Source organism: Pongo abelii, chromosome 2 (genome assembly GCF_028885655.2).
Source record: "Pongo abelii isolate AG06213 chromosome 2, NHGRI_mPonAbe1-v2.0_pri, whole genome shotgun sequence".
In the NCBI taxonomy this organism is placed as follows: Eukaryota; Metazoa; Chordata; class Mammalia; order Primates; family Hominidae; genus Pongo; species Pongo abelii.
Window position 1 is genome coordinate 203,496,159 of NC_085928.1, and position 26,015 is coordinate 203,522,173.

At 37.8% G+C, this 26,015-nt stretch overlaps 1 protein-coding gene across 1 annotated transcript in view; it reads right to left on the minus strand.

The window, feature by feature from the left end:
• ATP13A4 (ATPase 13A4) overlaps positions 1 to 26,015 on the minus strand; it is a 203,815-nt gene that overhangs the window by 63,135 nt on the left and 114,665 nt on the right. Inside the window, exons 11-16 of the mRNA XM_024244544.3 lie at positions 24,102 to 24,171; positions 11,130 to 11,264; positions 7,573 to 7,743; positions 6,279 to 6,436; positions 5,150 to 5,338; positions 2,967 to 3,028 (exon numbers count right to left, since the gene is read on the minus strand). Coding sequence (XP_024100312.2) covers positions 2,967 to 3,028; positions 5,150 to 5,338; positions 6,279 to 6,436; positions 7,573 to 7,743; positions 11,130 to 11,264; positions 24,102 to 24,171 — 785 coding nt within the window. The remainder of the gene's footprint in view (positions 1 to 2,966; positions 3,029 to 5,149; positions 5,339 to 6,278; positions 6,437 to 7,572; positions 7,744 to 11,129; positions 11,265 to 24,101; positions 24,172 to 26,015) is intronic.

The following is a 26,015-nucleotide window of genomic DNA, read 5'->3' on the forward strand; positions in this document are numbered from 1 at the left end:
TCATCTAAAAAGCTATTAAAATACAACTCGAATGTTATATGCAGGGTTCCTTCACTACTTCAGAGTGGAGGCCATTAAGTTCAGCTTTGGTGTCACAAGAAGAATGTCATCTGCAGCTTGGTTAGTCACAGCCCCTTCTCAAATGTGCAGCACAGACATTGGTTCTCAAAGCAGCTTATCCTATTTGGAGGACATCTGAACGGTGGAAGCTTCATCCTACATCGGGGCAAAATCTGCTCCTGGGAGCCAGTGAGAATCCACTTGCTCCCCCTCCTCTACATGCCAACTTCTTTCAAACTTATGGATCAACTCTGCCATCCCCCTTTTACCCTCTCTCCCTCTGGTGTTGCACAGGAACCTCTAGCTGTTCCTCTAATAACAGTTTTATCAGGCCTCCCTCTCACCTTCCTTATTCTTCTTTTTTGGAAAAGTTCCTAAATTTGTCATTGTCTGATCCTGGAGACCACATTTCAAGACAGACAATTACTTCTGATAATATGGACCCTGAATTTCTTTAAAGATAACCTTAAGTTGCTGTAGCCCTTTGTTTTGAAAGCAAACATATCGCAATGTTAACTCACAATTCAGCCACATGGCTTCCTGGCTTTTGCATTCAAGCTTCCTTTTGTCACACTAAGAGTTAAAAAATGTCCTGGCTTCATATTGACCCTATTAGTTATATTCATTATTATGTACTAAAAGAGCAACTCATCTTGGTGGTTTACCGCACACTCGATGGTATTTTAGTAAATATCTAAAAGGAAGAGACCACCAGCAGTACAGTTAACACAGAAACTTAAACTCACACTGAAAAACAAAATACAGATCAGAAAAAAAAAATCTTATTTTTACTATGAGACGTACACTGTCACTAGTCTGTAATTCTGAGTATATAATTCTGCATTCCAGAGGATTGGGCCAGACTCTGTTTAGCACAGCAAATACATAAAGCTCTCTATCATTCCTGTCTGCACATTTTTATCTGAGTATTTCTGGTTATCAATCCCTGATAGCCTTTAATAGTTCTTAAAGTATCTGGTGCAACAATCAGGGCTTTTTGGAAAGGAAGAAATATCACAGATCAGCTCATCTTTAACAAGAAGGTATTTAATAGCCTGTAAGTCAGGTGCTCACTTCTTACCTAGAATTAATTCTGTTTTGTTTCATTTTATTAATTAAATTTGTCATTTTTTATTTTAAATTGTTTTAATCATTGGAATTCAACTTTGATTGGAAGGCAGGAAGGCAGGAAGGAAGGAGGGAAGGAAGGAAGGAAGGAAGGAAGGAACCAACGAAGAAAGGAAGGGAGGGAAATGAATCATTTACCTAAACATTATATTAATTGTTATTACTTAAAAGTAACAAGTCACTTTTAGAAACAGAAAGTTTCCAAAGTTTTATGAATAGTTTGGTGTCAATCGAACAAGAAGAACATTCAAAAGACAGAACATATTGAGTTCATTTTAGATGAGCAATTACTGTGCACCTACTATTTGTGCCTAGTACAGAGCTACAGCACTAGCAAATCTAAATAAGAACAAGACTGCTCTCAAGATGCTCACATATTTGAATAAATGTACACATATTTTGTAGAAGCTGAAACAGAAAAACACTAATGAACCATAAGACAAAGTATATATCCAAATCTATCTTCTAGGAAAAACGAAAGAACTTTAGAGTTTAACACTTTAAGAGACTTCTTCTGTACACTAAAGTGGTTAGAAGCACGAGGATCACTTTTTTAATCCAGGAATTAGACTTGTTTCTAAATAGCATTTTAATATGACAATTATTAAACTATATGTAATTAACATATTTTATTGATAAATTACATGTCATCTGTATAATGCAAAAGAACCACAAAGAACCTTTCATGTACAAAATGCTTTGTGATTTAAGTTATAAGTGTTAGAGGAAAAAACTTTCATTTTCAAACAAAACGTAAACGTCAAGTGCATCAGAGATTTCATGTTCTGATTCCACAGGAGTTCTTAGCGAGTTGAAAAAGCGGGCAGAGACGCAAACTCAAACATGGCCACAAGAGGGCGCCAGGAGAGGGCTGTGCAAATCTTTACTACACCGTGCTGAGAACTGCCAAAACTGTCTTTTCTTGCTAGGAAAAAGGAGTTTCAGCCAGGCGCGGTGGCTGATGCCTGTAATCCCAGCATTTCTGGAGGCCGAGGTGGACGGATCACCTGAGGTCAGGAGTTTGAGACCAGCCTGGCCAACATGGTGAAACCCCGTCCCTACTAAAAATACAAAAATTAGCCAGGCATGGTGGCGGGCACCTGTAATCTCAGCTACTCGGGAGGCTGAGGCAGGAGAATTGCTTGAACCCAGGAGGCGGAGGTTGCAATGCACCAAGATCATGCCACTGCACTCCAGCCTGGGCGACAAGAGCGAAACTCCGTCTCAAATAAAAAAAAAAAAAAAAGAAAGAAAGAAAGAAAAAGAAAAAAGAGCTTCCAGCGGCCGGAAAGTAGAATTCTCAAAATTAGAATACCAAGAAAAATGAGTACACTAGCTACGGTTCTACAAATGTTTCTCTTCCTGAAATTCAGGGTACAAAAGTAAGAGCAGTGTTCTTCTTCCTCCTAGCCATCAAGAGGCTTCAGCTTGAACAAAGAATGTTACCTCCTTAAAGGACAGTGTCCTGGTAATGTCTAAATTATTTATACTGGGTCAACCTTATGCTGGGAGCAAATTATATTTTAGCAAGGATTTGAATGCAATGTCAAAGCTTCATCTCCCGGATTTGTGAATGGCCTGGGACTGGGTTGGGATGGGGGTAAATGTGTGTGTTTTAGTGAGGCTTTGAAGAATTCAAGAAGAGAAGTTAAAAGAAGATGCTTTGGCAAACATTGTCCACCAAAGCCAAAGTCCAAATGTCTCCATTAGTAATTTCAAGAGAAAACACAGAATTTTGGAAAAAAGACACTAGAATGCATTTAGTCCAAGGTACTCACCCATTCCTATCGCAGGACACGACTCCCCAGAGGTCCAAGCCATCCCTTGTTAAGGTGCCTGTCTAAACAGAAACAAATGCTCCATTTACTCTGAAGATCCAGGCAAGGCATGGTGGCTCATGCCTGTAATCCCAGCACTACGGGAGGCTGAGGCAGGAGGATCACTCGAACTCAGGAGTTTGAGACCAGCCTGGGCAACATAATGAAACCACCTCCCTACTTAAAAAAATAATAATAATAATCCAGTGGCTCCATAGTGAAGACCCCATAGTGCAGATAAATAAGGTATTTTAGTAATGAGAAAATACTTCACAAACATATTAACAAGATCAGCACTTCAAGGAGGGGCACAATGGGTGGGTCTCTGGAGTGCCCGTTGGAAGCATTGATGAGCTTATGCCAGTTGTCTAACAAGCTGGCACTTAATCTTTTCGAACTTTAGTGTCCTCCATAACAACAACAAAAAAAGTATCTTCCTCACAACTTCAGAGGATTGTTTTGAGGATCTAATCGTAGACTGAATGGATGGGAAAGTCCTTGATATAAAATGGGTGAGTCCTAGTTTCATAGCAGAAGTTTAAAATATGTCATTAAAATAAGGAATAGAGTGAAATTTTTACCTACATGGCACTGTGTGTGAACAGACTCGAAAGAAATGGTTTGCTATTTGGTTAAAAAAAAAAAAAAGGTGGTGATATTTTTCTCAGTGCAACATAATGGTTAAGAATTCAGGTTAGGTTTAAACATCAGTTGTGTGACCAGAGCAAGTTAATCCTCCTAAATATAAGAGCTCTTATCTGTAACATGGTCATAATCTCAGAGAGCTGTGGTGAAGATTAAATGGGATAACATAAAGTGTTTCATTTAATATCTAGCATACAGTAAAAGCTAATAATAATCAATCATAATTATTCATAATTATTGCTCATTTTTTATACAAATTCAGGTCACAATTATCTCTCCCACTCCTGTTTCTTTTTCCAAGTCCAAGGATATAATCTCACAAATAGAATGTCATTTCTTACATTGCTAGTTTGATCACAAAATAATATAAAAAATGGTGGCAAGAGTCATGTTGACTTTCTGTTCTTGGTAGATCTTTCTGATATTCCAATAACTATAAAATACAGCCCTGATCCCATTAATTCTCAACTATCAAAACCTTCAGTGTATTGCTGAATGAATATAGTTTCAGTTTGGGAAAATAAAAGAAGTTCTCAAAATGAATAGTAGTGATGGTTGCAGAACAGTGAGAAGGTACTTAATGCCAGTGAACAGTACACTTAAAAATGGCTAAAATAGTAAATTTTATGTTATGTGTATTTTACCACATTTAAAAAGAAAATTAAAAAAAGAAGTCAACAACAGCAACAAAAGCCTACAAATAACTCTCCACTGCTTAAAATATATGTAAACAATTTCTTAGCCAGACATTCAATGTCCACAGATAGCCTCTCCCATTACCAACATCCTGCTCTAGTCAAAACCACACTCTCTTGCTTTCCTGCCTCCAGGCCTCTACCCATGCTCACCTGTTCACAATGCCCTGAAAGGCATTTCCATCTTATTCTCTCACAACTCCCACCTTCACCTCAGCATATGTGTGTACAGACTAAATAAATACAATAAAAAGACAGTAGAATAAGAGGCTGGTTGGGAATAACTGGCAAATAATCAAGAGTAATTTTAAGCAATAAGCTACAGATGGGAAACTACATCAAAAGTTTGATATGGGTCTCATAGTGAGGCACAGTTTAATAAACTCTTCCTTTTTTATTTGTTCATTAATTCAATCAATATTTAATTGCACACTAACTATATGCCAGGCAATATTCTTAGCACCAAGGATACAGCAGTCACGATGGTAAAGGGTTTAAATTTTCTTCTTTGTATGAAGGTTTTGACTGCAGAGAAACAGGATGCTATTTTAATTGCTTTTCATAGGATATTGCAGCTGGAAGGACCCAAAAAGATTCTCCTATTTAGTACCCACTTCTCCTCTAAACCTTGGACTCTGCGAGCTCAAGAGACATAACTTTCTCAGATCGCGCATCTAACCAGGGATAAAATGAAGACAGGCACCCACATTCTATGTCTCCTGCCTTGCAAGAGGGTAAAAGTAGACATACGTGATGACAGCAATGGTAAAAATGATGATAAGAATAAGGATGAAACACACATACCTTGTCAAAGCAGACAAGGTTTAACTGTCCACATACATTGATCCTCTGGGGGCTAATGCAGAAGATGCCTCTCTTCTTCAGCCTCCTCTGGGCATAGATAATGCCTGTGGTCAGAGCAGCAGGTAGAGCAGGAGGAACCGCAATTGTGATGACGTCAAGGGCTTTCCTCACCACCTCCTCTGGAGGTTCCTGGATGACAGTCATTCTTTAATTATTACAGACAAATCACTGATGAACAGCATATGACTCTTTGCCTTTTTTTTTTTTTTTTTTTTTTGAGACGGAGTTTCGCTCTTGTCACCCAGGCTGGAGTGCAGTGATGCAATCTCGGCTCGTTGCAAACTCCACCCCCCGGGTTCAAACGATTCTCCTGCCTCAGCCTCCTGAGTAGCTGGGATTATAGGCACATGACACCACGACTGGCTAATTTTTGTATTTTTAGTAGAGACGGGGTTTCGCCATGTTGGCCAGGCTGGTCTCGAACTCCTGACCTCATGTGATCCACCCGCCTTGGCCTCCCAAAGTGCTGAGATTACAGATGTGAGCCACCGTGCCCGGGCTTCTTTCTTTTTGTTTACTTCTTTAGGTCAAATTTCAAGAAATGATATCAGTGGGTTAAAGGCATGACCATGTTTATAGCTCTCACTCTTTTTCCCCAAATAGCAATAAAAAAACCATGTGATTTATATTGTTACCAACAAAGAATAACCTACTAGTCTGCCATGACCTCACCAAACCTGGGTGTCTGATTTTATTTAAAATCCCTTGCTCAATAGCTCTAAAAATGCTACTTTATTGAAATAAATACATTCTCAGATTGAAAAGGAAAAATGGTATAAAGTATGAGGAAAAGAGAAGTACATTGATATATCAATAAATAATTGTTTTATCTCACTATCCCATGAAACCTGTTTGTTATTATGGAACTTAGTGATCAATTGCTGACTGGGATCTGGAAGTCTATACGCAGGCTTCAGTGCCTGGCTTTGTTTCCCAGGTTTGTAAACCACATCCTAGATTAAGGCCAACATGTACAGTACAAAATATATATATATATATATATATATATATATATATATATATACAGATGAGTATGTATGCATTTAATAAAAGAGCAAAGACAGCTTACCCCACTAAGCACATAGACACACAGAGTATAGATCATCCCAATGGTGGCTGTTCCTACAAGGCACAGGAGGAACCTGATGGCATCCCTGTACAACTTAAAATTCATTGGCTTGGGGTAGAGAATGGATCTCACAAGGTCTCCCTTTGCAGTGTTGAATCCTGGAACAACAAACACACACCCCACACACTCAGGAGACCAGTGCTACTGCTAGTGCTCTTCCAAACCTCAACAATGCCTTTGTTTTTCTCTACTGATATTTGAACAGTGTTTAAGCTCAAAGGCAATTGAAAAATAACTAGAAAAATACATAAATGCTAGAACAGAAATCTCTATCTCAGAGCCCAGTACTCTCTCTGGCCTTCCTTCCCTCTACTTCCAATTTCAATGCATCCTGGAGATAGAAAACCCCCGTACTGGGTGCACAGCACAGCTTTGCCAAATAGCATTTTATTTTAAGAAAATGACCCAAACATGTGCACACACACGCATGTCACTTGAATTAAAATTAAGTGGTCCAGTAAATACTGATGGACTCACTTTTCTAATACTTTGCAATGTTAAATTTTCAGTTTCTAGCCCACCCTAGAAAGAACTTGGGATTCAGGATGAGACGACCTGAGTTCTAGGTCCAGCTCTGTCAATTGCTGGCCATGGTATTTTTTTGAGTTCATTTGAATTTTGTGGCCTCAGCCTATTCATGGGCATAGTAGAAACAGAAAGCATTTCTGCTCTGCATGTTTGATATGGTGAAAATAGTTTATATACTGCAAAGCACATACATAATAATTATTGTTATCAGTACTATCATTTTTACTAACAGGCATATGCCATAGTTCAATTGGTATTTAAAATATATGGATTTATATATATTTGATGCGCTTTGTACCTGTAAGTAAGACTTCTCCTTATCTATGGGTACAAAAAAATGGAAAGAATGAATAAGACCTACTATTTGATAGTACAAAGGGTGACTATAGTCGATAATAACTTAATTGTATATTTTTAAATAACTTAAAATGTGTAATTGTATTGTTTGTAACTCAAAGGACAAATGCTTGAGGGAATAGATACCCCATTCTCCATGATGTGCTTATTTCACATGGCAGGCCTGTGTCAAAACATCTCAGGTATCCCATAAGAATATACACAGCTACTATATACCCACAAAAATTAAAAATTAAAAAAATATGATTATAAGGAAAAAACAGCTTCTCTTTATCTAATAAATTTAAGGCACTAGACAAACTGGGCAAAAATATACCATTAAAAATAAGAAAAAGGAGGTGATGCTAACCAGTCTGCAATACCACTGCTCTCACAGTCCCAGAGCAAGCTGCCTTGGCCTGGATAACCTCTGTTCCACAGAAGAGGACATGCCGTTTGTAATCCGCTTCACTCTGTGTTTTCCAGGGCACAGAGCTATCCATCTTGGGTAATGGGGTTTTGGTGACTGGAATACTTTCTCCTACAGAAAACAAGCATCTTGTTTTGTGAGGCAGGATGGCTTCCCTCATTTAAATCATGCCTGCACCCACTCATCATACAACAGACATTTTTTTGGTGAGCCTACCATGCGGCAGAGACAACCCTAGGTATTGGGGATATGAGCATAAATACAGTTCTTACTTCTGAGAGGTCTGTAGTTTAGAAAAGGAGACAGATATGTAAACTAATAAGTATAATACAGTATTATAAATACCATGGGTACTGTAAATCAAACACAGATGTCAAGATAGCTGGAAATAACTATTTAGGGAACCGCAAGCTGTGCAGTCAAGAATGTGGAGTGTGGAGAATAAAGGGCCATTAGAGCTATCTAGGAGCCAAAGCATGGAGAACCCTAAGTGTCCACAGATGTGTCTAAAGGCACTGGTGGGCTGGGCACAGTGGCTCATGCCTGTAATCCCAGTACTTTGGGGGGCCGAGGTAGGCAGATCACCTGAGATCAGGAGTTCGAGACCAGCCTGACCAACATGGAGAAACCACAGTTTTGTAAAAATACAAAAAATCAGCCAGGTGTGGTGGTGCATGCCTGTGATCCCAGCTACTCGGGAGGCTGAGGCAGGAGAATCACTTGAACCCAGGAGGCAGAGGTTGTGGTGAGCCAAGATTGTGCCATTGCACTCCAGCCTGGGCAACAAGAGTGAAACTCCATCTCAAAAACAAATAAATAAATAATAAATAAATAAAGGCACTGGTGACTGAAGGAGGATGTGGAGAGATTTAACCACTTTAATCAGGAGAATAATATCATATTTATGTATAAGAGAGAGCACTCTGTCCATAGCACAGGGAATGAATCAGTCTGGTGAGGTTGGAGGCTGGGTATCCAATTGGGAAATAATCACAGGAATCCCAGTTGCAAGGGATGAGGTCTGAACTATGACAGCTGGCAGTGGGAATAGAAAGGAAGCACTGCATTCAGGAAACAAGGAAGTGGCCGGGTGCAGTGGCTCACACCTTTAATCCTAGCACTTTGGGAGGCAGAGACAGGCAGATCGCTTGAGCCAGGAGTTCAAGACCAGCCTGGGCAACATGGTAAAACCCTGTCTTTTCTGAAAATACAAAATCAGCCGAGTGTGGTGGTGCATGCCTATAATCCCAGCTGCTCTGGAGGCTGAAGCACGAGAATCACTTGAGCCCTGCGGGTGGAGGTGAAAATGAGCAGAGATCACACCACTGCACGGCAGCCTGGACAACAGAGTGACACTCTGTCTCAAAAAAGGAAAGGAACAAGGAAGTAAGAAGCTACAAAACTTGAGAAAATGTTTGTATTGGCAGGTCATAGGGACAGAGAAATTTACAATGCCTTTCTAGTTCCTGACTTGGGAGAATAAGCAGAGGGCAACATTATTCCTCAATATAGGGATTATAGGAGGAGAGAAAGAATTGTCTTTTGGCCACTGTAAGTTGAAGTTGCCTTGTAGAATCACCATGTTGAGATGCCTTGTAGGCAATTTGAGATTTATCTGGATTTGAAGTTCAGATGAGAGGCCTGGACTAGAGATATTTAGCCAGAGCTCATCAGGTTATAGATGATAATTAAAGTCACAGAAACAGACAAGGTTACTTACAGACCAAGTATAGAGTGAGAAGAGGAAAGGCCAAGGATGTAGCCATGAGCAGCACCAACAATTCAGGAGACAGAGGAAGAGGAGCAGCAGAAGAAACTGAATGGGTATAGTCAGTGGTAGAAGAATTTGGAGAGAGAGAATTATCTTAGGAAGTTATAGAGAAGATAGTTTTCAGAAAGAGAGCTGGTCAGAATAGTCAAATGGAACAGAGAGGACAATAAGTTGAGAAATTTAAAGAATCAGGCTGGGCACAGTGGCTCATGCCTATAATCCCAGCACTTTGGGAGGCCCAGGAGGGTGGATCACTTGAGGTCAGGAGTTCAAGACCAGCCTGGCCAACATCGTGAAACGCCGCCTCTACTAAAAATACAAAGTTAGCCAGGCATGGTGGTGCACACCTGTAATTCCACCTACTTGATAGAGGCTGAGATGAGAGGATAGCTTGAACCCGGGAGGCAGAGATTGCAGTGAGCCAAGGTCAAGCCACTGCACTCCAACCTGGGTGACAGAGTGAGTGAGACTCTGTCTCAAAAATAAAGAAATTTAAAGAGTCCACTGCATTTGGCAATTGGGACTTTGGCAACTTTTACCAGTGCAGTGGGAGAGGCCTATTGCAGAGGCTTGAAGTGCTAATAAAAGGTAGTGAATGAAGCTGTGAAATAACTATGGCCTGTTCTGAGGAACAAGTTTCTAAAGTCTTCTGCTGCTCTCTGCAGAGTGGCCAATAGAAAGTCGGAGTTGCATTACAGTATATTAAGGCTACTTTCATTAGGAAAATGGTACTTGGCACTGCAGAAGTCCCAGCATTGCAGGATTTTTATGAATCTATGGATTTTTGAGGGAAAAGAACCTGCCTTGCCATGGTCTGCGACACATTTATTCTTTGTAAGCTAACATAGGAAGAAGGTGTGTACACTTGTCTCCATTACCTGTCTTTCTGGGCTGCCTGAGAGAAATGGATTTGATCTGAACTTGAATGGGAACCATGATACACCAATGAGAGTGCATTCACAGCCTCTGTGTATTCACAGCCTCTCATTTCATCTCCGAGCAACACTTTATGATTCTTCTTTATCTTATAGCAGTGTCAGCCGAACCTCATCATTATGCTACATGAGTGAGAAATCAAGGCAGTGTAACCTTAAGCAAATCACCTCTCTGGACCTCAGTTGCCATGCCTGTGATGTGAGATAACCTCACAGGTCCCACCCAGCTCCAGCATTGCCATTTGTAAATGAACTACAGTTAGTCCAGAACACCCAGTGTGTATTTTGGAAGCAGCAGGTTTACCAAATGCTGCATCATGAATTTCTTAACGTTTTCAAGCCGGGCCAGGAAGAATTCGGATGACCCCTGTGGATTTCAGGATGTCACTGATGATTTTCAAACCCTCCAAGTTTATTTGAAAACATGTTTTATTTCAAATAATAAACATAAAAGGCACAGACAATTCTGAAAGATCTAATGGTCTCTACAATCTTTTAAGGTAAATGAGAGGGTTGAGAGGGTTGTAATAATCTTTTGTTCAAGAAAGAAATACTAAACACTTAAAAACTTATTATTGTATCAAACTTAACACATAGAAAGAGCTTTAATTTGAACCCTCAGATCCATTCACAGCAGGACTAAGTAAGATTTGTGGAAACAGGGAGGTCCCATAGCAGCCAATGCTTTACAGCCAGCCATTGTCATTCAGGTAGAGGAGGGGTAGGGACCATACTAGCGTGGAGTGTGGGCCAGCCCACAGAGGTTGTCAGCTGTGGAGATGGAACTGTACCTGTCAGCATGCCTTCATCCACCACACAGCTGCCTTCAATCAGAACGGCATCACATGGCATTAGCACTTTGTTCCCTGTCAAAATTAATAAATCTCCAGGCACCAGGACGCGTGATTCCAGCTCTTGAACTCCAGCTGAAAGTGGGAGTAGACAGAGTTGAGTCAGGTTATTTTCCCACAAAAATATAATCCAACATCTATTTAACTTGGATATCAATGAAAAGGCAACCAAGACATTTTTTTTTTAGAAAGGAGAACATTCCTCAACATTGATTCAAAATTTGAAAGCAAAAAGAAGAAAATGTAACAAATTAGACTACATAAAATAAAAATCTTTGTGTGGCAAAATAATAAGAAAAAACTAATGACAAATTCAGAAACAAATTTGAAACTTACATTACAGATAAAAGGTTAATATTCCCAGCTGAGCACAGTGGCTCATGCTTGTAATCCCAGCACTTTTGGAGCCCAATGCGGGAGAATCACTTGAGCCTAGCTGTTTGAGACCAACCTGGACAACATAGCGGGAGCCCCATCTTCACCAAAAAATAAAAAAATTAGCCAGGCATGGTGACACACACCTGTACTCCCAGCCACTTGGGAGGCTGAGGTGGGAAGATTGCCTAAATTTAAGCTCAGGAGGTCGAGACAGTAGTGAGTGATGACCACGCCACTGCACTCCAGCCTGGGTGACAGGGCAAGACCCTGCCTCAAAAAAAAAAAAAAAAAAAAATCCTAATAGATAAAGAGTTCCTTTTAAAAAGAGATCTCCAGCAAATAACTGTATAGCAAAATTGCTAGATATTGTCACTTCACACAAACACACACAAACACAAACACAAGTGGTGTGTTAAGTGTCTGCAAAGCTGTTCATTCTTACCCATGATAAGAGAAATGAAAGTTCTTCCCTCCTTCCTGATTGCCTGCCTGCCTTTACTTCTTTTCTTCCTTATTCAGTCTTAAAAGCTATTAGGGCCTGTGCAAGATAGGCATTCCTGCAGGGGGCTGGGTGGGGTGGCAGCCTGCTCTGGGGTATTGGATCCTAAGCAGGATGGAAGGGTGTTTACAAGACCTGGTACAAGGTGTCAGAGCTTGAGCAGGGACAGAAAGGCCCCCATGGTGGCAGTGACCTGCTGCGGGATGTTGGGACCCGAGCAAGGTGAAAAGGGCGTCTACATAGGAGTGGGATGAGGGGCAGTGGGAGCATCAGCTGTGATGAAAGATTGGTTGCATCCAGGCAGAAATGGTACAATAAGTACAGTAGTCTCCTTTGATCTCCAGTTGAACTTTCCATGGTTTCAGTTACCTGCAGTCAGCTGCAGTCAGAAAATATTAAGTGGACAATCCCAGAAATAAACAATGTATACGTTTTCCAACTGTGCACCATTCTAAGTAGAGTGATTAAATCTAGTGCTATGCGCTCCATCCCGCCCGGAACAGAATCCATGCTTTATACACTCCCTGCTTGTCAGTCACCTAGGTATTACATTGCCTGTTGCAGTACCCCTGTGCTTGTTTCAGGTTACCCATATTTTACTACTTGTGCCCCAAAGCACAAGAGTAGTAATGCTCGCAATTCAGTTATGTCAAAGAGAAGCAGCAAAGTGCTTCCTTTAAGTGAAAAGGTGAATGTTCTTGACTTAAGAAAACAAAACTGTATGCTGAGGTTGCTAAGATCTACAGTAAGAACGAATCAATTATCTGTGAAGTTGTGAAGAAGGAAAAAGAAATTTGTGCTAGTTGTGCGTCACACCTCAAACTGCAAACGTTACAACCACAGTGTGTAAGTGCTTACATAAAATGGTAAAGGCATTAAATATATGAGTGGAAGACAGGAACAGAAATGTTTTCCAAATGACAGTGATCAGACTCAGTACTACCCGTGGTTTCAGTCATCTACCTGGGGTCTTGGAATGTACCTCCCACAGATAAGAGGGGACTCCTGTAGATATAAAGAGGTTAATCAGCCAGGTTTCTCACTGAAGAAAGAAGTTACAAATAGAGAAGGAGATACAACTACAATAAACCCTGTGGTAGATTCCAGTGAAAGATATCAATGTACTAGGTATAGAGAGAGAAATAATATAGATGTAAATATATGTGATTATAAGAATATATAAATATGTTTGCTATTCTTCTTGTTTATACACCAATAGTAATGAGCACATCCAGACTCAAATTTTGGTTTCTAAATTCCCTTTCTCCCAATAAAAAGGTTTCCTTAGAGAAAGGACCGAGTACAGGCTGGGCCAAGAAAAGTATAATGTAAGCTAGAACATCTTGTTGTGCCATTAAGTAAAGAAATGCTCAAAGAATGATGGGGACATATTACAAAAATATCAAAGCCAAATTTAAAGGGCTCTCACTGCCTAAATCGGTAACAATTCGAACATCAAAGTAAATAATGATAAGAAAGAACTATAACCATTAAATAAAATAGGAATTTATGAGTCCATAATGACTTAAGTAAATGAATAAATAAATAAGGAGAAGAGACAGGTTTTCCCTGCAGCAAAATGGCAATTAATTAATGTAGAAGGAGAGATAACATTAGAAAAGTCATCATTTGGCAACTATCAAAGTAATAATTAATTTGGCCAAGAAACATCAATGTATACTAAAACTAGTGGGTGAAAAATTGATGAAGATGGTTTATTTATATCATCTCAAAGTATCTCTCAACAAAATAACCATTAATTACAAAGAGGCAAATAATAAATTTGCAGTGGAGAAACCTGGCAGACACCATTTAATTAAGTAATATAAGTTAACATCACCAGTAATAGGACAAATTGAAATTATGTACTGTCTGAGAGGAAGCAGTGAAAACACAGCATCATGTTGTGATATTCCAGCCAAAAATGCATAACCTGAATTTAACCAAGAGGCAACATCAGAAAATTCAAACTGAAGGACATTCTATAAAATAACCAGAGTCAGAAGAGTCAAAGTCACAGAATTCAACTAAAAATTGAAGATTAAAGAGACATGGCAAACAAGAGCATTGTGTAATTCTGTATCTCTTTTCTATTAGAACATTATTGAGACAACTGGCAAAACATGAACGAGGTCTGATCATTAGTTGGGAGAAATGCATCAATATTAACTTCCTGGTTGCACAGTCCTTCATGTAGGAAAATGTCTTTGTCTTTCAGAAATACACAGTAGAGGCCGGGCGCGGTGGCTCATGCCTGTAATCCCAGCACTGTGGGAGGACGAGGCGGGTGGATCACGAGGTCTGGAGTTTGAGACCATCCTGGCCAACATGATGAAACCCCGTTTCTACTAAAAATACAAAAAATGAGCCGGGCATGGTGGCACGTGCCTGTAGTCCCAGCTACTTGGGAGGCTGAGGCAGGAGAACTGCTTGAACCCAGGAGGCGGAGGTTGCAGTGAGCCCAGATCGTGCCACTGCACTGCACTCCAGCCTGGTGACAGAGCCAGACTCCATCTCAAAAAAAAAAAAAAGAAAGAAAGAAAAGAAATACACAGTAGACCCCATCTGTACAAAAAATACAAAATTTGGCCAGGCATGGTGGCACACACTGGAAGCTGAGGCAGGAGGATTACTTGGGCCCAGGAGATCAAGGCTGTAGTGAGCTAGGACTGCACCATTGCACTCCAGCTGGGCAACAGAGCAAGTCCCTGTCAAGACAGAGAGACAGAGAGAAGAAAAAAGAGAGAGACAAAGAAGGAAAGAAAGAAAGGAAGAAAGGAAGGAAGGAAGGAGAGAGAGAGACAGAAAGAAAAAAAGAAGGAAGGAAGGAAAGAGAAAGAAAGAAAAAAAGAGAAAAGAAAGAGAAAGAAAGAAAGAGAGAAAAGGAATACATGAAAGGATGTGCGGGTCATGATCAGGAGCTACATGTCGGCAACTTATTCTCAAAAAGTTCTAGAAAAAAAGTTTTTTAAACTATTCTTACAACTTTTTTGTAAGTTTTAAATTACTTTCTAAAAAAGAGAGTGAGACATCTGTATGACATAACATTGCTCACCTTATGATTAGAAAAATGTGCAAAATTTCCAGCGCATTCTATTGGCAAGGCTGCGAGGAATCAGTCACTGACACATTTCTGGTGCAAATGCAAACTGGCACAATCTCTATGGAGAGAAATTTTGGCAATATTTTTCTAGCAAAAGTACATAAGCACTTATTTCTTAACCTAGCAATTTTACTTCTCAGAATCTGTGCCGAAGATATACTGGCAAAAATATGAAAAGACATATGTACAAAGCTTTTTATTACAGCACTATTTGTAGTAGTAAAAAACTGAGAAATTTTTTTTTCAATAGAGGATTGACTGAATAAACCATGGTTCCTCCACACAAGAGAGTACCATGCAGCTGAAATAATGAATGAAGAATATCTGTATATACTAAATGGTCCCTGGGAAACACAGTTACGTATGTAAAATATACACAGCAGGAAATACAGTTAAATATGTTTGATATAACTCTATTCATCTAGAAAACAGCAGTATAAATATATATCATATTTTGTATATGTAATATATAGCTATGAATATTATATATAATCTGTTTATATTTTTAAATGTAAGAATAAGTAAAAACCAAAGTGATGATTATAGAGAGAATGAAGACATAAGTCAGAAAGGAGAGGGATAGGAACCAGACTCCCTGGAATATCTTCTGTCTTACAGATTTGACTTTCAAATGATGTAGATATTTTCTATATCTATACAAAATAATACAAATATAAATGTGAAAATCTAACACTAAAATCTAAAGCAAAAGGAGCAAAATAAACCTATCAAGTTGCTGGCATAAACAACAGAAAACTATTTTGAGTGACTTTAATGAACAATGTATAATTTGACTGTACATTTCTAATGGGATGTTACAAACGGGAAAAAAAAATTCTAAAAACATCTTAAATTGTTTTTAGGAATTATATTAATGCTGAGTGCATTGATTTGTCACTCTGAGGTTATTATATACAATGGGATAAAGCAAAAGAGTAATCTCTTCCTGTCATTGAGAAACAGAACTTTGGGTATAGAGAAAAGAGAAACACAAGTACAATGAATAAAGTAAAGTAAAAAGCCCATAGTTCTAAACTTGAATTGGAAATTATAAGGTCAGTACAACTACAAATTCTAAACTTGAATTGGAAGCTATGAGGTCAGTATGACCTCATAATGCATTTTATCTTAAAAAATTATTTCCTAAGTATGTTTTCTAAAAAGACCTAGAAACAATGACTAACACCATTAAAATGAATACTTGCAACATTCTTATTGAGATTTATAAGCCCTGTATCTGGTACTGCTACTTCACCGTCCATTTTTATGTATGGAGATGGCTTCTTTCTTTAAACCTTATAAGCCAAACTCTGCTGGCTTCAGACTTTTCTTCTGTAGTTTTCTTACCTCTCTCAGCCTTCGTAGAATTAAAGAGTTAGGGCCTGACTCTGGATTAGGCTTTGTCTTACAGAAATATGACTGGTTTGAGCTTCTATTCAGACCACTACAACTTTCTCCACATCCGCAATAAGGTTGCTTTGCTTTTGATCATTTGTGTGTTCACTTTTGGAGCAGTGCTTTTAATTTCCTTCAAAAACTTTTCCTTTGCATTCACAACCTGGCTAACTGGTGCAAGAGTCCCAGCTTTCAGTGAGTCTCGGCTTTCAACATGTCTTCCTCACTAAGCTTAATCATTTCTAGCTTTATTTGAAAATCAGAAACATGTAACTCTTCCTTTTGCTAGAACACTTAGAAACCAGGGTAGGGTTATTTATTGATCTAATTTTAATACTGTTGGGTCACAGGGAGTAGGGAGGCCCGAGGAAAGAGAGAGAGATGGGAATGGCCAGTTGGTGAACATCTAACACCGATTAAGTTTGCTGTCTTACATGAGCATGGTTCATAGTGCCCCAAAACAATTATCATAGTAATATCAAATATCACTGATCACAGATTGCCATAACAGATATAATCACAACGAAAAAGTCTGAAGTATTTCCAGAGTTACCAACACGTGACACAGAGATATGAAGACAGCACACGCTTTTAGAAAAACAGCACAGATAGACTTGCTCAATGTAGGACTGTCAGAAATCTTCAGTTGGAAAAAAAAATGCAGTATCTTTGGAGCACAATAAAGCAAGGGGCAATAAAACAAAGTGTGCTTGTGTATGTATCATAAGTATGTCTACACACGTACTTGATTCTATTGAGGAAATTTGAACATTGCCTGTATAACTATTTTAAAATTATGAAGTTTTAAAAGATGTGATAAAGGAATTAAAAGACTCTTTATATTTTAGAGCTATACGCTGAAATATTTTCAAATAAAATATAATACCTGGGATAATTCCAAAATAATCTAGGGTGGAGAGTTAATAGAAGAGATGAAAAAAAGATTCATTAAGTTGATAATTATTTAATCTGTGTGACAGGTACACGAGGTTTTATTATAGTATTCTCTCTACAGTTGTATATGTTCAAAGTGTTTTATCATAAAAAGTATGGACAAAAAAATTACCAATTATATTTTTAAAAGGTAAAAATTCACTTCCAACCAAGAAAGAATAAAAAGGACCAGAATTATCTTCCCACTGGAAACAACCATATAAAATACATGAAACAATGGGTTTTAGACACTAATATCAAACAACGAAAGAGATGGGAAACAAATAAAGGTGTTCTACATTTGCCACGCTTACTGTCTTTAAAGAGTTTCCAAGCCACTATGCAGAGAAGGGAAACCAGACCAAGTCCAGACAACTACTGAGTTCAGAACACAAAGATGAGCATCGATGGAGATCTTGGCAGCTTGAGTTCACAGAGCAGAGTGCTGGGGAGGTAACTGTCCAGGGGAGAGCCACGAAGATCTGCCGAGGGTCTCTCCTTAGTGTGAAGCAAACTACTGATCAGCACGTTCGCATGATGGAACTACTAGCAAATGAACAACTGAACATTTAAATTTTAAAATATCATTTACAATAGCATCAAAAATATGAATTACTTAAGAATAAGTCTGAGAAAAAATGTGTAAGACCCATACACTGAAAACTTCAAAACACTGTGAAAGAAATCAAAGACCTAAACAAATGAAGCAGTGTTATACTCATAGAGCAAAAGACTGAAACATGTTACTATGTCAATTTTCCATAAATGTATCTATAGGTTCAACACAATCCCAATAAAAATCCCAACATTTTTTATGCCTACATCAAAAAGTCTGATAGAGCACAAATAGACAATCTAAGGTTACACCTCAAGGAACTAGAGAAACAAGAATAAACCATACTCAAACCCAGCAGAAGAAAATAAATGACCAAGATCAGAGCAGAACTAAATGAAATTGAAACAAAAAAAAGCCCACAAAAGATAAATTAAACAAAAAGCTGGCTCTTTGAAAAGATAAATAAAATTGATGGACCATTAGTGAGATTAACCAAGAAAAGAAGACAGAAGATCCAAATAAGCTCAATTAGAAACAAAACGAGAGATATTACAACTGATAACACAGAAACGCAAAAGATCATTCAAGGATACTATGAACACCTTTATGCAAATAACCTAGAAAATTTAGAGGAGATGGATAAATTCCTGGAAATATACAACCCTGCTAGGTTAAACCAGGAAAAATGTGAACAGACCAATAACAAGCAGCAAGATTAAAATGGTATTTAAAAAGTTACCAAGAAAAAAAAGTCCAGGACCAGATGGATTCATAGCTGAATTCTATCAGACATTCAAAGAAAAACTGGTATCAATTCTATTGACACTATTCCACAGGATAGAGAAAGAGGAAATCCTCCCTAAATCATTTTTTGAAGCCAGTATCACCCTAATACCAAAACCAGGGAAGGACATAACAAAAAAAGAAAACTGCAGACCAATGTCCCTGATGAACATAGATGCAAAAATCCTCAACAAAATACTAGCTAACTGAATCCAGCAGCATATCAAAAAGATAATCCACCATGATCAAGTGGGTTTCATACCAAGAATGCAGGGATGATTTAACATCCACAAGTCAATAAATGTGATACACCACATAAAGAAAATTGAAAACAAAATCACATGATCATCTCAATAGATGCAGAAAAAGCATTTGACAAAATCCAGCATCACTTTATTATTAAAACCCTCAGCAAAATTGGCATAGAAGGGACATAGCTTAAGGTAATAAAAGGCACCTATGACAAATCCACAGCTAACATTATACTGAATGGGGAAAAGTTGAAAGCATTTCCCCTGAGAACTGGAATAAGACAAGGATGCCCACATTCACCACTTCTATTCAACATAATATTGGAAGTTCTAGCCAGAACAATCAGACAAGAGAAGGAAATAAAGGGCACTCAAATCAGTAAAGAGGAAGTCAAACTGTTGCTGTTCACCGATGATATGATAGTATACCAAGAAAACCCTAAAGGCTCATCCAAACAGCTCCTAGAACTGCTTAATGAATTCAGTAAAGTTTCAGGATACAAAATTAATGTATACAAATCAGTAGTTCTGCTACACACCAACAGTGAACAAGCTGAGAAAAAAAGTCAAGAATGCAACCCCTTTTATAATAGCTGCAAAATACAATAAAATACTTAGAAATATGCCTAAACAAAGAGGTGAATGACCTCTATAAGGAAAACTAAAAAACACTGCTGCAAGAAATTATAAACGATACAAACAAATGGAAATATGTCCCATGCTCATGGATGGGTAGAATCAATATTGTAAAAATGAACATACTGCCAAAATCAATCTACAAATTCAATGCAATTCCCATGAAAATACCATCATCATTCTTCACAGAACTAGAAAAAATAATCCTAAAATTCATATGGAACTAAGAAAGAGTCTGCATAGCCAAAGCAAGACAAAGCAAAAAGAACAAATCTGGAGGCATCACATTACCCAACTTCAAACTATACTATAAGACCACAGTCACCAAAACAGCATGGTACTAGTATAAAAATGGGGATATAGACCAATGGAACACAATAGAGAACTTAGAAATAAAGCCAAACACTTACAGCCAACTGATCTTTGACAAAGTGAACAAAAACAACAAGTGGGGAAAGGTCATCCTAGTCAACAAATGGTGCTGGGATAATCGGCAAACCACATGTAGAGAATGAAACTGAATCCTCTTCTCTCACCTTATACAAAAATCAACTCAAGATGGATCAAAGGCTTAAATCTAAGACTTGAAACCATAAAAATCCTAGAAGATAGCATTGGAAAAACTCTTCTAGACATTGGCTTAGCCAAAGACTTCATAACAAGAACCCAAAAGCAAATGCAAATAAATAAATAAATAAAGATAAATGCACGGTACTTAATTACTTAATTAAACTGAAAAGCTTCTGCACAGCAAAAGAAATAACCAGCAGAATAAACAGAACAACCACAGAGTGGGAGAAAATCTTTGCAATCTATACTTCTGTTGAAGGACTAATACCCAGAATCTACGAGGAACTCAAACAAATCAGCAATAATAAAACAAACAATGCCATCAAAAATTGGGCTAAGAACATGAATAGACAACTCTTGAAAGAAGATATAAAGATGGCCAAGAAACATATGAAAAAGTGCTCAACATCACTAATGGTCAGGGAAATGCAAATCAAAACCACAATGTGATATCATCTTACTCCTGCAAGAACGGCCATAATCAAAAAATCAAAAAATAATAGATGTTCACGAGGATGTGGTGAAAAGGAACACTTTTACACTGTTGGTGGGAATGTAAATGAGTAAAACTGCTATGGAAAACAGTATGGAGATTCTTTAAAGAACTAAAAGTAAATCTACCGTTTGATCCAGCAATTCCACTCCTGACTATCTACCCAGAGGAAAATAAGTCATTATATGAAAAGAATACTTGCACGTGCATGTCTAGAGCAGCACAATTTGTAACTGCAAAAATATGCAACAAGCCCAAATGCCCATCAATCTACGAGTGGATAAAGGAAATGTGGCATATATGTAACATGGAATACCATACAGACATAAAAAATGAAATAATGGCATTTGCAGCAACCTGGATGAAATTGGAGACTATTATTCTAAGCGAAGTAACTCAGGAATGGAAAACTAAACATCCTATGTTCTCACTCATAAGTGGGAGCTAAGCTATGAGGACGCAAAGGCATAAGAATGACACAATGCACTTTGGGGATTCAGGGGAAAGGGTGGAAGGGGAGTGAAAGATAAAAGAGTACACACTGGGTACAGTGTACACTGCTCAGGTGATGGGTGCACCAAAATCTCAGAAATCACCATGAAAGAACTTATTCATATACCAAAATAAATAAATAAATATTTTTAACCAGAAAAAAACTTATATTCCCCTTAAAAATATTTTATTTCCTTTAATTGGTTGGTTACATCACTAGAGCATGTTTTGAACTTTATATTCTACATATGTATATATTATAAACAAGCCTGAAATAGATGCCAAAAAGGTTATAATACAAAAACACATACATATTTCCACAATTTAGAATACACTTACCAGTTTCAGTAACTGCATAATCTGTATCACTGCATTTATGGCTAAACACTGGTAACCCAGCCAGGTGTACAGCATTTTTGTGTTTTTCAGAATGTATTACAAATTATTATTTTTTTAAAAAAGAGCTACATTTTAGTGTGTGCAGATGTGAATTTTGGCTTACAGAACTGTTTTTAATATTCATCTATGGTATTTTCTTGGCAAAGAAAATCGACATTTGTTCCCACTGCATGACTTTAACAGACAGATCAGTAGACATCTTAGGAATACTCTAAGGAAGCAACCCCAGGTTATGGAAAATATCTCATAAAACATTGGCATCTTTGAATCTTATTTGTGACCATTGTTTATGTTATTGTACATTTCATATTAGTACTGAATGAGGAATTCTAACAGATTTTTAAATGAGCTTGTAAAGATTTACAAACTTAAGCCTGTATTTCTATAAATTATTGTAATTGTAAAGAAATCCCAGCATTTTTTAAAGAAATTGACAGGTTGAGTTCAAAAGTCATATGGAAACCCAAAGGGCTCAATAGTGTTAAAATAACTCTAAAAGAGAAGAGCAAAACTGTAGGACTAACATTACCCTATTTCAAGACTTATTATAAAGCAACTTTGTATGGTATTGATGTAAAAAAGCAAATAGGTCAATAAAATTGGGTAGGAAATCAAGAAATAGATCCACCTATATGTGAACAATTGATTTTTGACAAAAGGTGAAAAGTCAATTTGGTGGAGAAAAGATAATCTTTTCAGCAAACGGTATTGGAACATTTGGATATCTGTTTGCAAAAAATGACCCTCAATCCAAAAAAAAACAAAAACAAAATTCAAAATGTAATATAGAACTACATGTAAAACCTAAAACTCTGAAAGACAATACAGAAAATCATGGTGACCTTAACAAAAATATCTTAGAAATTACATCAAAAGCATGATCCACAAAAGAAAATATTGATAAACTGGACTTTAACAAAAATAAAAATGTCTGCTGTTTGAAAAAGACTGTAAAGAGAATGGGAAGGTAAGTCATAGACTGAGAGAAAATATTTGCAAATCATTTATCTGACAAAGGACTTGTATCCATAATGTAGAATAAACTCTCAATTTTAATAATAAAAATAATCTAATAAACAACAGATTTGAACAAATACTTCACCAAAAAAGATATATGAGCAGCAAATAAGCATTTGAAAAGATGTTCAATGCCATTAGTCATTAGGGAAATGCAAATTAAAACAGTTATGAGACCCTACCACACACCAAAGTGGCCAAAATAAAAATGACTAACCATACCAAGTGTTGTCAAGAATGTGGAGCACCTGGAACTCTCATACACTGCTAGTGTAAAACGGTGCCCCTGCTTTGGACAAAAGATTGGCAGTTTCTTAAAATGTTAAATATCTATCTAGTACATGACCCAGCTGTTCTATAGCTAGGTATTTTCCCATAAGAAATGAAAGAGCATGTCTATACACGGCTTGTATCTAAATGATCATAGCACCATTACTTGGAATAGCCAAAGACTGGAACCCAAATATGCATCAACAGGTGAATGGATGAACTAGTATGTCCATACACTGAGATAGCCTCAGAAATAAAAGGAATCAATGACTGATACACTTAAAAAAATGGATAAATCCCAAAATAACTATGAACTTTGATCCCCCTCAAAATTAACCAAAAATATATTATAAAAGACCCAAAGAATACATACTGTAAAATATCATTTATATATAATATTGAGCCTGGAAATGAATCTACAGTGACAGACAACTGATAAATGATTGCCTGAGGGATGGGGGAGGTGGGAGGAAGCGGGAGAGAAAAAAACTAGAAACAGGAACAAGGCAACTTTTGGGAGTGATGAATGGTCATTACCTTGAGGATTATGATAGTTTCATGGGAATATACATATGCCAAACTTACCAAATTCTACACTGTAAATATGTTAAGTTTACCAAATGTTAATTCCACCCCAATAAAGTAGTTTTATTGTTTGTTTGTTTGTTTGTTTTGTTTTGTTTTTGAGATGGAGTCTCGCTCTGTTGCCCAGGCTGGAGTGCAGTGGTGCGATCTCGGCTCACTGCAAGCTCCACCTCCCGGGTTCACACCATTCTCCTGCCTCAGCCTCCCGAGTAGCTGGGACTACAGGTGCCCGCCACCACGCCCAGCTAATTTTTTGTATTTTTAGTAGAGACAGGGTTTCACCGTGTTAGCCAGGATCGTCTGGATCTCCTGACCTCGTGATCAGCCCACCTCGGCCTCCCAAAGTGCTGGGATTACAGGCGTGAGCCACCGCACCCTGTCTAAAGTAGTTTTTAAGGTAAAAAAAAATCTTAAGTTTCTCATCCCTTTGAACAAATGCCTAAGGAGAAATGAATATGAAGATGGGAATAACAGTAGCAATCAGAAATACAAATTTAAATTCTTTTCTGATTCCATGTGAATACCATATAGATCTAAAATAATGGAACTTACCTTTTTTCCCGCATACAGAGACCGTAATGCTATTATGTGACTCGACGAGATGGTGGAGTTTTACAGATTGCTGGAAAAGAAGGGAAAATGGAAAAGTCTTATCTATTTAAGCATAGTTTCTAGGTATTATTAAGGTGCTAGGCTTCTTTAAAGGTGGAGCACTGTCTTATCACCAGTTGAATGGAATGTACCGGCTAAAAACAAAGGACTAAGTACTCATTATTTAATTGAAAAAGCATCCAACTCCTAGTGCTCTTCACCCAGCAATAAGTATGTTTTCTTCAGCAGAAAGGAATTTCCCAGCATGCTCTTTCCACTCAGAAGAGTTTTTGACACTGAACTCCGGCCTGGGCGACAGAGCAAGACTCTGTCTCAAAATAAATAAATAAATAAATAAATAAATAAATAAATAAATAAATAATAAATAAATAAGGAGTATGGTGGTTCCTACTATTTCCTCATAATATTTGTTGTTCTAATACATGAAATATATGAGATATTGAGCGTGAATCAGTAACAGAAACAAACAAAAAACACAATTATATTTGATTCCACATTATTGGAAAACTATTGTGTAAAAGACCTCCTACTTGATTCTGGGGGTTAAAAGTCCCAATCATTTAGTGTGTTCATTTTGTCGTCCTGATTTTGTCATTTAAGATGCTTCCTAAATTCCCTAGCTTCAAATTATTTGCGAATCTGATAAATATATTCTAAAAATGATTAACAGAATAAGCCAATGTCAAAAAGACAGGGTGTTCTGCTTTTGAGTAACTCATTCTTTTACACATTTGTGCATTAATCAACAAACATTTATTGAGCAAACTTTAATATTTCAGGAATAGAATGAACAAAAGAGATACGGTTCTTAACACAAAGAAATTTACAGCCTACTGAGAAAAATAGGTTTTAATCAAGTAACTACATATATAAATGCGTAATGGCAATCAGGAATAAGAAGAAAAAATAAAGTACTTTTGGATCATATATAGCAAAGGGAATCAATCCGGAGAAATCTCCCCTGAAGAAGTGACATTGAACTTAAGATCTGAGTAGGAGTTATTTAGTCAAGGGGTAAGGGCAAATCGTGAAGAGGAAAAAAAATGGACAATTCCAGGTGACATATCGAAATGTTCTGAGGTTACAAAAAAAGAGTATGTTTCAGGAAACAAAAAGACTAGTGCATCTGGAAGGCAGAAAGCAAGGGAGATGCTGGGTGAATGAAGGCAGGAGAAATAAGTCAAAGCAGCAGTTACAGGTACAGGTAGAGCAGCAGTTACACATACAGGTGGAGCAGCCGTTACAGGTACAGGTGGAGCAGCAGTTACACGTACAGGTGGAGCAGCCGTTACACGTACAGGTGGAGCAGCAGTTACACGTACAGGTGGAGCAGCAGTTACACGTACAGGTGGAGCAGCAGTTACACGTACAGGTGGAGCAGCAGTTACACGTACAGGTGGAGCAGCAGTTACACGTACAGGTGGAGCAGCAGTTACATGTACAGGTGGAGCAGCAGTCCTTAGAGAGTGGCCTGAGGATTCCTGGGGGTTTTCAGGAATGTTCCACAGAGGCTGAGCAGGTATACTCTTTTCATAATAGCACTAAGATGTTAATTGCCTTTTAGAATCTTATTCTCGCACTAGTGTACAGTGGAGACGTCCAGAGGCTGAGTAGTGTTTAATATCACAACAGACTAAATGCAGAAGCAGTTATGAAAATCCAATTGTCGGAAATAAAAAAAGAAATATGATCATCAAAGTATTAAAATCAATTGATACAGAAATTTTTAAACGACTGCCACAGTCTGAATGTGACCCAAAATTCATATGTTGAAATCCTAGCCCCCGAGATGATGATATTAGAAGGGGCCTTTGAAAGGTGATTAGGTCATGAATAATTTTAGTGCCCTTATAG